The sequence below is a fragment of the Halyomorpha halys genome, unplaced genomic scaffold (assembly GCF_000696795.3).
Source record: "Halyomorpha halys isolate HHAL.00 unplaced genomic scaffold, Hhal_1.1 Scaffold626.1, whole genome shotgun sequence".
NCBI lineage: Eukaryota > Metazoa > Arthropoda > Insecta > Hemiptera > Pentatomidae > Halyomorpha > Halyomorpha halys.
Genome location: NW_027109759.1, coordinates 382,912 through 395,491, shown reverse-complemented (window position 1 = coordinate 395,491; position 12,580 = coordinate 382,912). Strand labels below are relative to the sequence as shown.

Below are 12,580 nucleotides of genomic sequence, written 5' to 3'. Positions count from 1 at the left end.
TAATTGTCATTAAATGTTTTTTAAATAAATTAGAACTTGAAATTTTAAATTCCAATTAAGTGAAAAACATTTTTATATAAATGAGGTTGTAATTAAATAATGTTTGTAATTGAATAATTTTAAAATCAAATATTGAAAGTCCTGAATGTTGAATTTAAATTATGTCATTAAATTTAGCATTGAGCTGTCATGTATCAGTTATCTATTTTTTATTGCAACCATCTCAAATTTTGGGAGCATTAGTCAGTATTATTTTTGATGTGTAGTTTATGAGATACATGTTAATTGATTTTGAATGTATTTCATCCCAAAAATTAATTCTATAATACTTCCCTTAATTAGTTGGAAGCATCCCAATGTATTATATATATTAACTACTGCAGTTTTATTTCAAATTTAATATTCAAATTATAAAATTTATTAATGTTATATTGGATTCTTCAAAGTAGATTCTATGAAATAAATATAAATATAATTAATCTATAATAATTATTATCAAGTAAAAATTATATATTTTTAGTTATTATATTTTTTTTCAAATATTTAATGATTTGAAACTTGCTAAATAAGGTATTGTTATTTTATTTATTCATTTTTTAATAGTCATAAGACTATTGATCTAATTACTGGAAAATCATTTATGCATGATTAATAAATATAAATAGAACTTATACATACCTATAAATATTTACATAGATTTAAATTTATTTTAGCATTTAGTAAATAAACATAAAATTGTAATTCTGGTAAATAAAATCTAGATTATTAAGGTTTGCTTGAATAGTACTAGTTGTTTAACCTTATGATTTCATAATATAACAATTTTGATTATAACATCAGTATAATAAATCTTTTATAATTATTCATAAATAATATTAATAGCATAATAAAGAATATAGTAGCAACAAATCCTCACAAACTAATTATTTTAATTAAACTACTAATGTTTTATTACTTCAAATAAAAAAATTAATATTCAAAATAACAAAAACTGATTAGTGTTTAAAAAATCTATTTTAATTGGAAAAATCTGATTGATAATAAAAATTAATGAAGAATAAATAATACTTTAAAGTAAATAATAATAGTGAATAGCAATTTTATTATGTTACAATCAATTTAAATTCTACAACTTCACTGCTTCTATTGGACAGTATGAAATAAGGTATGTTTAATTTTTAATTAAATAATTTGTAAATAAAAGGGTTTATAATAAATAACTCAGAACATTTCAAATTTACAGTTAATATTTTAATTTAAATATCTGTTCGATTATTATTAATGTAAAATTATGTAAGGAATATAAAAAAAAAAAAATGTAAACTATTTTCAAGTAATTTATTTATTAAGTATATATAATCAATAAATTAATTACAATAATTTATTTATTTATTATACATACTAAAAAAATAATCGACAACCGATTTATAAATAATATTTCTGAATGAAAAATCTTAATACTATCAGTATTGTTTTATTTAAAAGATTTTAAAATATCAATGACATTTACACCAATCAATGCATTCATATCGATTACAGGTTATCCTGAAATAATTATACAATTTTATTAAGGTTTGTATTAGTAAAGACAAATCAATTTTATACACTCAAATTAATGACATATTTGACACTAATGGCATTAATGATGTTTTTAAAAATTGATATGCATTTTTTAAAAATAAAATTAAAAATTAGGGAAGGTTTATTTATTAATTAATTGGGGTGAGTTTGGTGTGATGACAAAAACGATTTGACTGTTGAAGATGTCGGGGTTAGACCACAACTGACAACACTCAGTCAACAAGCCACCCCTGCTTCACCCCCAACTCTCACTTTGTAAATATTTTGTATCTGCTAAGACCTAAATATTTGGAACATCTCTTACATAAACACTGTCATAGAAGAATCTTTGAATCTAACACATGTAAATATATAAATTTATAAACATATATAAGAAAAAAAAAATGTTTTTTCTACAATAAATAACTTTTAAATAAAAAAAGAAAGGAATAAATGGCTCTTTGACTATGAAAAATAAAAGCTATCCAAACAATAATTTTAATATATTTTATGTACAAATATTTATGATATCGTTTTATTAAATTCTATACACACAATAGACAATTACATCACTTGAAGACACCTGAAAGACAACCATATTTTCCTTTATTTATTCATTATCAGTTGTTTTTTTTTACAACCAATTGATGACTGCATTAATAATTAATTGTGAAATATGCTGACTGAAAATGCCCTGGTTGTTATTTCTTAATAATGTGATTAAAATAACTAACGAAGATTGACATTTTATGTGTAACAATCCTAAAACTATAGTTCTATTTTACCGTTTCCATGACAACACTAAATAAACATTAATCCATAACTAAATAACTAATTCATAAATAACATTTAAGGATTCCAATGACCATGAATTTAATTCCAATGTTGCATTTTGGTGTGTTATCACTTTTTTTCTATATAAAATCATTCAACAGAATCCAATCTATTGTTTTTGTTTTTTAATACATTGAATATAATAGAATTGAACAGAATATTCATGGATTCACATTGATAGATAAGCATACACATGTTCGGTTAATCGTAAAGCAGTTAATAGAAACAATAGCGGATTTGTATTAGCAAGGGAGCCGACTCCCGGCATGGGGTCCGCGAAAGTAAACAGTGCCGCGCGGAACCCACGTGATTGTTGTTGTGATCCTACAACAATCTATTTATTTTATTTATTTATTTTTTCTAGCCCATCTAAGGTCCGACAGCGACTTTTGTCGGCGGCCTTTTTTGGTTCCTTTACGTCTTGTCACTTATGGCTTATCACCACAATAACAAGTTAGTGGAAATGTGCAATCACTTACCGGGCTGTTCCGTAGAGTCCTGTCAACATGGTAACAACACAACAAACTAAACAACAAAAATTCTACAACTCACATTTCATCCTCTTGGGGCAATTCTGTTTCCTGCGCGTCATGTTGCTGGTAGGGAGAGTCAGATCATGATGTCTCGGACAACTACACTAGACACACTGTCACTCGCTCATCACTCGTCTGTCTCATCACTCGCCTATCTGTCGTCCGTGGCTCCTGGCTGTCCGCGCCCGACTGGCCTAGCGGCGAAGGGCCGGTGACGTCACCGGTGGGCGGGGCCGAGCGGCCTCCGGCTCCGCCCACATGCCCCTCCTCCACTCCCTCCTTGCTCGTCCTCTCTCAGTTACGGACACCTGAACTGCATCTCTCCGCTTTCCTCAGCCACCGTAACGAAGGTAAGTGCCGTCACATTTCTATTTATGATGTACATATGGTATATTTCAAAACTTTAAAAGAGTTTTTTCGTTTTTTCTCACGTTTTTCTTAAAACAAATGGAACACGTGGTCCGTCAGTAATAATGGCAACGATGTCATAATGTGTGCTTATTAGTAGTATTTGAATTCTCCATTTGATTCAGCCCTTCGATATTGATCGCTAAAGATTTGTTGAATGCATATCCACCCGTTTGTTTAATTTTAGAAGCCGATCTTGGATAACCTCAAACCGACGCTGTGCCGCCATTCCGAGCACTAATTCTTGATCCGGCCACAGGTAGCAGCAGCTACAAGGTGCTTCTACACGTGTTCAGTTCGCCGCCAAATTCTCACTTCACGTATCTTGAGGGGTTCACATTGCATTGAACAATTATTAATTTTTTCTTTTACTTTACATTAAAATTATTATTTACGTTATTCTTTGATCAGCTTACTTACTAAGAATATTTTTAAACATTTTTATTAATTAAATTATTATGGTTAACTATTTTCTGTAACATAAGGTACAATATAGTCCTGGTAATGTAATACGTAAGCCATGTTCACTTTTATGTAAAAAAAAAAACTATTAAAAATATGTTGGCATAATGCTGGCTGCAATTTTTCGGGGTTCCGTACTACTCCTATGATATCAATTATTCTTTATTATCATTTATTAATCATTATTAGCATCAATTCATAAATCTCATAACTAAAAAATATATATTTTTTCTAAATAATTGACTGACCTCTAGCACCGATTCAGCCCTCCTTCCTCACAAGTCTGTGATAAATTGTGATACTTATTATCTAATCACGTATGTTTTGAGGAAAAAGTAGGTATTAATTTATTTTATTTATTTATTTTTTGGCACATGACTTATAGATAGAATATATTATTTAAAATTATTTTTACTCTCCTGTGTTTTAAAGACCATAATATAATTATTGGATTTTAATATCATATATTATATTATATTATATTCATATTCATTTGCATATATTTTTTACTATATATTTTATGAGTTTTTTATTTCCATAAACCATCCAGTCAGTTTAAATAATAGGATTTGGGCGGTTTATGGAAATAAAAGACCCATAATTTTTTATAATCCATTGAGGAGTAAAACCTACGTTAAATCAGAATTCCCAGTTATCTTATATATATATAAAATTTTATTTTTGTTGATTGATTGATAAATATAGTTTAGTAGATTTCATATTAGTGTATAGACGACAACAATAAATTCTCAAAATCATTAGTGGCCTCATTTATTTATTGTTATAATTGATTTATCATTGCAAATTCAATATATACATTTTTAGAAGAACAGAATCATTTTACTTCTGTTATCACCTAGATAAGAATAGTACTGTAATCGGGTCAAATTTTCATCCCCCAATCATCTTCATCAGACTTTCGATTATTTTTGGTACTTAATCGGTTCTGACATTTTCTAAAAATTACCCAAAAATAATCAAAAAGGTACAATTTTTTTTAAGCATTAAAAAATTTATTTTCCGGAATTTTCCCGTTGATTACAATCATAAAGCTATATACTATGTACTCATAATAAGCTTATTAATTTTAAATGTTATTCTTCGAAAGGAAGCAGGTTAAAAATTGTACAGATGAGCGAGTGAGGGTGAAAATGTGATCCTTTGCCTGTGAGTGGGTGAACTAGACGTACCAGGGGTTAGTGTAGTATTTAAATGTAAGGTACTATGTAGTTGATAACCCTAAATTTAATACTTTACAAATTTTATGCGAATCATTCTTTATTCAAATAGCCGTTTACATGATACAGTCTTTTTAGTTGAATTTTCAGGCAGTTTTAAATTTGTTTGTTTTTACACCGTTGATCCGACATTATTACATGAACTGAAATTATAATCTTATATGGCAATTTTTTTTAACGACAAACATGTTCTTTATTTAAATATAGAATAAAGTTTTCGCCGTTTAAAAGTTATGACCCAAAACTTGAAAAAAGTCCAGAAATCTGGGGACTACCCACCTTCGCCATGCTTACAACTTGAAAAGATTAAGATATCTGACGTCAAATGAACATTTGAAAATCATTTCTAGCTTTCCCCCACTAACTACCTACTGTAATTCCAGCATTGCTGGCCTATAAATGAATATCTGTGTGTATGTACCTATACAACCGTATAATAACTTAATAATTATCATTTAGAACATTAATGAATAGCATTTATAATTTCAACAGTCTTTGTAGAAAAAAAAAATATTAGAGGCAAACTGTAACATATTACAAAAAATAAAAAGTTAAAGGAGTAATACAAAAAAATAATAATTATACATTACTATAGTTTCTAATATTTCTTATACTTGTATTACCTATGATAATCATATGGGATTTATAGAAAAATAATCATACATATACGACATTCATTACAATACTAACAAATCTAAAAAAAAAAAAAATGTAGTTTGAAGTAAGTTGTTATTTGATAATTTTATCTAATTAAATACTAAATAATATGTAAATGAAGAAAACAACCTTAGGGATGAAATTTGATGTATTGTTTTAAATGGATAGTATGCACAAATGAGTATTAAATTCTTTGAAATCCATTTTCTTAAATCTTTGATTTTTGAGTTAGGTTAGTATTTTGTAAAGGTTGGAATATGTGTCTAAAATAACAATAAAACTTTTACGTATTTGGTTAATTTGTGAACAAATATACAAAAAGATGCTTTAATAGAAGTTGATAATTGATGTTCTAAATAATTAAATATAGTTTTTATATATTTTCCAATGTATTTGGACATTGTATTGGTAAAACTAAATTATCATTCATCATCACAGGAACCACAACCTGGTACGGGTCTTTGCTTGATCATCTTGTATAAGGGTCCGCCAACCTCTGGTTTCCATACATTTCTGTGCATCGGCTTCAAACTCCTCTGGTCGTGGCCATCCTCTATTTTTTCCCTTATGCATACCTAAATAATAATTTCTAAATGGGTGAGTCACCATCCATTCTTGCGACATGTCCAGTCTACCGCCGTCTTGAAAGTCTTGTATACTCTACCACATTAGATTGCTCTGGTACAGTTTATCATTGTGGCTCAGCCTATACGGGATTCTTTACAGGACCAAACATTCTTCCTACAATTTTTCTGTTAAATATTATTGAACTATCTGCATTCACATGCGATAAGGGGATGAGTTAACTATCAGCATCCCTGAGGAATAAGTTTGAAATGGCCTAATTAATGTTTTATACAGAGAGATTGTTGTGTTTCTAGACAGCGGATGGCTTCTCAGTGTTTTGCCAGACCAATTTCTTTTATTTTTTCTCAGGGCTCAGTTGAAATTAGCCAAATTCTATTTTGGATATTTGACAATAAATGCATGTGATAGGGGAGCGAGACGGCTCAGTAATAAGGCACTACTAATTTCAAGGACCCTAGTTCGAATCCGGCTGTGACAGATAATTATGGATTCTGTTACTCTAGGCGTTAGTCAACCCTTTGGGTTCGGGAGCCCTCCGGGGTCGACCCAGCCTCATAAAGTACCCTTAAATGAGGAAACATCTGGTGGTCCAGCTTGATTCTCACCTCCTAGCACAACCGATTGACTAGTAACAATACTTCTTTACAAATTACTAGACCCCTGATACTTCATGGATTGTATTGGTACTGATTTATTGTTTAATTAATTTTTTAATATCAATATGCAATCCTAAATCTCAATAAATTAACGCATGTGTAATAAATTAACGTATTTAATAAACAAAAAAAAAATAAATCAACGAATTAACGCTTGTTCGATAATTTAATTCTTAGAATATAGAATATTGTTTGTTGTTTACTTTTTTTGGAAATTGTGATATTTATGATTATTTAAAACTACATAAGTAAGTATATCATTTTCTTCAAAGTCTTGGATTGAAATTTTGAATTTGAAATACGTCGAGATAAAATCAAGATACTAGAAAATATGTTATGTATAAATGATGAATAATACAATTCTGGGAAATAATACCCCTTTCATTAATACCTATTTTAGTTTTTTATCCACTAAATATAAAAAATCAATAAAAAAAAAAAATCAGAAAACAATATTTTCGGAAAATAGTCCATATATCATAGTAAAATGTTAATCAACATCGCCCCACTTTGAAAGGCTTTGTCAGGGCTAAATGAAAACAAGATATAAAATATTATCAGAGGTGACAAGAAAATAAGAATGTATATACAATGAGAGAAAAAAATGTTCAATTTTTTATTTAAAGAAGAGACAGATTAAGTTAATATAAATATAGATGAATAGGAAAATAATTTTTTTTTTTTTACTATTTTGAACCTTTATTGACTTCCACCCGGACTAGCTTCCTACAATCTATTTCATACAGTTAACTAACTTATTCCAATAGAAAACAATATTGTTGCTAGATGAAAGTATCAAATTATTAAATCAATTTAAAGGTAGCACCAGAACAAGAAGAAAAACATATTTAAAAAAAAAGACTGAATAAGGTTTTTGAGATGTACCAAGAGTAAGTCGATTGATAAATTTGATATTAAATTCAACAATTTTTTATATTTATATATTACCTTAATATTTATCTTTAGTTAATATGCACTCTGTTGCACAGTAACAGAAAAATAATGAGAGCTAATTTTAGGAGTGTTTAAAAACTAATATAACTACAAAATAAATGCTAAATTATTGCAATATCAAGGTATTAAGCAATTCTTAAATCTGAATGATTTTTAATTACAAACAATCTCGATTGAATTATTTATAAAATCATTTCGGGTTCTACAGCAAATAGTTATACTTAAATTTTATTCAAATTTTGCTGCTTTGCACATGTTACTAAAAAAATCTGGAATTCTTGGCCTTATTTTGATTTATTGAGAGGTTTTCGTAAGGCAATCTTTGTTTTTCTTTTTTGCAATTTATTGTACTTTGTGATCCATTCTACTTTATTTCTCTTAATTCTTCATCTCCCATTACCAGTCTTAATTTTTGACAGATATTCTTTCTGCAATGCAAAAGTATTGACTTTATTATAGATAAATATTAGTAAATCACTTGGTATTCACCTGTAGAACTAATGTTTGCTCCAGAGTATTTATAGTCATTTATAGTTATGTAATTAATTAATAATTATAATCAACAATTAATAAGTAATTATTAATAATTATAATAAGTAATTATGAATAATTCTTACTAATCCTGATTCGTTGAATGTAAATATCTATTATTACGGCTCCTCAGTATTTCATATTACAATTAAAAACTTATTAACCCTTATCGGTCGTAAGTCACCTCTCACGTGACAACAGTTCTTTGTCGCTACGGTCGTAGGCCAGGTGGGTTGTACTCGTCGAAACTCACTTCAATTTTAAGTTTTGGCAAATATAATTTTTGAACAATTCTTTTTTAGGTCCGTGGTATTTGTGTTTAGGGTCCAGGATAGATACATTTATTAGTTTTTGGGCAAATATATAAGAACAATCCTTTACGGCCTATTGTCATTGTATTTGGTAAGGTTGATATGTTGCGACAGTTCACTGTCAAAGCGTATACATATTAAAGTTTAACTTGGAATTTAATGCAACTGTTAGTCCACTGACAGTATTTGTACTATCAACTAACACACCAGAGCTAATACAATCAGTACTGTATATCATACAGCTACAATTATAACGATTCTGCCAGATGGATAAAACGGGTAATTACAATATTTTTTTGACGGAAGAATCGGCAACACTGCTGCTCAGTTAAGTATCCATAACAGAGCAATTGACAGCTTCAGTTATATATAGCTGCCTTTTCTATATAAATAAAAAATTATAAGAAGATAGTTGGGGGGGGGGCGTTCAGAGAATAACACAAATAAGTTTTTTAACTTATTTGTGTTATTCACTGACCGTACCCCTAACAATCTTCTCTTCCTATACATTATCTACGGTCAACTATTTTCTCATCATTAAAAATAATCATTTCAATCTTATATGTGTGTATAATAAATAAAAAGAGAACATTTATAACAAAAATGCTATTATTATAATACTGATTTTTTTTTTCATATTTATCGGAACCAGCTACAAATAATCAGGGTTGATTTAATTTAAAAAATCGAGAAATAAATAAAATGTCCTATTACGCTCCTCATAAAGTCGGGATTTTTATTTTCTAATTTTTTCACTGATTGCTGGGGATGTTCCATCCTTATTATCAAAAAGATAATATTCTAAAAATAGCGCTTGCTTGGAATCCTTTGACTTTCCTTGTTTAATTACATTCACTATTAATTATAAATTTTTAACTAGTGTTAAAACAGTAAATCAAATAAGATTGTCGAACAAATATAACTGTTTAAATCATAGTAAGATTGTAAAAATACAGAAGAAATGTTTTCAATATGCTCGTTTCGAATTCCTTTGTTAAAAAAAATACCGAAAATTATCCTATTCTTATTATTTCCATTTATCCTTCTTCTGAACTACAAAAGATTTTTCAGTGATATTGAAGGAATATAGTGAGTAGTTCAAAGCCATATATAATGTAGATAGTGAGCAGTTCGCAGCCAAAAAAGAACGGAGTTAATAGGAAAACTATTTTAAAAACAAAATTCGATAACTATGTTTTTGTTTACTCAGGTTCTCTGGTCTTGAAATAAAATAATACAAACGTATTTCTTATCGTTTCTTACATGAATTTATTTGAAAGAGTATTTTGGAGTATATTTTAGAAAATATATGTATTCTTCGGAGATGGCCCTCACTTATAATCTATGGGTGCTACCCTTCTGTTCTAATACCTGCACCTAAAATAAATGTATCTGTACCGCAGAAGGCTCAGGAATCCATTAGTTTGTTAGGAAGTACTGTTACTAGTCTAAAGGTTGTGCTAGGAGATGATTTTGTTAGTATTACGCTGCCAGATTTTTTCTCAGTTGAGTGTTCCTACTTTATGAAGCGGAGTGGATTCCTGGGGCTTCCCGACCCTCAGGGTTGACTCACGGCTATAGTAACAAAATAAATAATTATCTGCCACAGTTGGATTTGAACTCGGGTCCTTGGAGTTAGTAGCACAGTGCCTTACCACTAGGCTACCATCCCTAAAACTAATACTAATGGTTAATGCTACAATAGTCATTGCCAACGTTATGAAACCTCTTGCTAGCGTTATGTTATTAAAAAATGATCTGTTTTCTGTGCATATTAAAATGTTCGAATTGAAAACAAAGCTAGAAACATATCAACTAATCGTATAAGGCTACTATGCCGTTTCTTAATCTAACATTGAGAAAAGATCATCATAATCAAGATTTTACTATAATAAAATAAATATCTTATGGTGGCTCAGATTGCCCATGTAATACAATGTTGACTAAAATGATTATGATTAATTTACTTTTTACTTATGAATTCAACTAATGATTGGTATGATAAGGATTATACTATGTATGTAAGTATAATTGAGACTAGCTTTACTTTATTTATAGTCTTTATCATTATGGATTTACATTACTTATGTATACACTACTAGAACTGTTTTTCTTAATATTATTACATTTTATGTCAGATTTTAAAGTGTTTATTAAACGTTGAAAATTAAAGTGCTATTACAGATCTCATGTTACATTTTTATAGTACCTTCATTACTGTAAATAACTATAGCAACAGATCTCAACATCGAATTATATTTATAATAATATATCTGCCATGTTTCAGCTCTTTGTTAGCTATTTTCAAACATATTATCAAACAATAATAAATATTAGTATCACTAAAAAAAAAAAATTGTTTTTTAAGTAGTTGATTTAATTCAATAATAAATCTAAACCAATCTAGCCTGATTATTAATTTTAAATACTCCATTTCTGGACTAACAATAGACATATCAAAGAGTGCAGAAAAGTGAGTTTTGAACCGAATTATTCAGGAAGGATCCAACCCTAAAATTTGCAAAATGTGACTCCATACAATATTATTGTTCTTTAAGTACTGCTTTGCAATATTGTTAATGTGTAATAAACATATTATAATATGTACATATATGGGGAGCAGGTAGCACAGTGGTAAGGCATTGTGCTACTAACACCTAAGGACCCGGATTCGAATCCGGCAGATAATTATTTATTTTATTACTGTAGCTTTGAGAGCTTTGAGGTCCTCCTGTGATGGACACAGCCTCATGAAGCGTGTACCTTTAATAGGGTAAAAATCTGGCGGTCGAGCGTGTTTATGAACAAATCACATTCTTGCACAACCGTTGGTCTAGTAATAGTAATTACTTATATAGTATTGCACCCCTTACCCTTCATGGTTTGTTGCGGTACAGATTTGTTTTTTTTTTAAATATTAATTATACCATTATGCATATTATATTACATTACTGATACATTACATATTTATTCTGTTATATTACTTATACCATTATGCATAATGCTTACACCATAACCTGTAGAATTCAACCCTCCATCCGCTTATATGCTTATACTATTTAAGAACAGACTACAACAAAAGAATGGAGAGGGTTAAGACCAGTTAACCCTTCACATGGAAAAATACAGAAATTTGTAATATACCGGTATTAAAAAATGTTTGAGGGACCATTTTTGCATGAAATAGGAGCCCTTTAGTATTCTGTCACTTAAACCAATTTTTATCTATTCTTATTTGTAAGAATTTTATTTAAGTACTAGACTGTTTCTAGTAATATTCTACTACCATGACTTATTATAATAATGTCATCTGAATCATTTCATTTAACCAAAAATATTTTACAACGCCGAAATGAAAGAAGATGACCGTATTAATTCTAAAATTTAACGATTCCATTAATAATAATTAGGAATTTCATCGCATTTTATGAGAATGTCTTTTTAAGATTATTTTTCTTGCTCCGTCAAATATATTTAAGGTCGCATCCATAAATCTTCAATTCTTTTATCATCAAAGCTGACCTCCATATATATTTTTTTACTTTTCTGTCGGTTTCTCCAGGCTTTAAAGAATTTTGACGATTCCTTTTACGACTCTTTCATGACAACCCATTAAAGTCTCTGTTTTGTGGCATATTATATTCTTTTGTAGAAATATTGTCGTGTTTTTTTAAATGGCCCTTATTAGTATTACTAAAAAGGTATGATTAATAAAAGAAAAATTATAATATATTAAAATAATTTTCAATTTTTGTTAATAATTAGTGAAACATGTTATAGCTGCATTCCACCTTTGATTTTATTTCTATCAATAATTATAAGTTAGGAAACTCTTATCAGAAGTTTCA

General features: G+C 28.7%; 2 protein-coding genes across 2 annotated transcripts in view; one reads left to right on the top strand and one right to left on the bottom strand.

The window, feature by feature from the left end:
* LOC106684894 (protein tiptop) overlaps positions 1-3,141 on the bottom strand; it is a 516,666-nt gene extending 513,525 nt beyond the window's left edge. The window contains exon 1 of the mRNA XM_014427213.3: positions 2,947-3,141. Coding sequence (XP_014282699.1) covers positions 2,947-2,986 — 40 coding nt within the window. The 5' untranslated portion in view covers positions 2,987-3,141. The remainder of the gene's footprint in view (positions 1-2,946) is intronic.
* A 24-nt stretch (positions 3,142-3,165) lies between these two features.
* LOC106684888 (zinc finger protein 91) overlaps positions 3,166-12,580 on the top strand; it is a 119,748-nt gene continuing 110,333 nt past the window's right edge. Inside the window, exon 1 of the mRNA XM_014427201.2 lies at positions 3,166-3,277. The gene's annotated coding sequence lies outside the window, so the exon portion shown is untranslated. The remainder of the gene's footprint in view (positions 3,278-12,580) is intronic.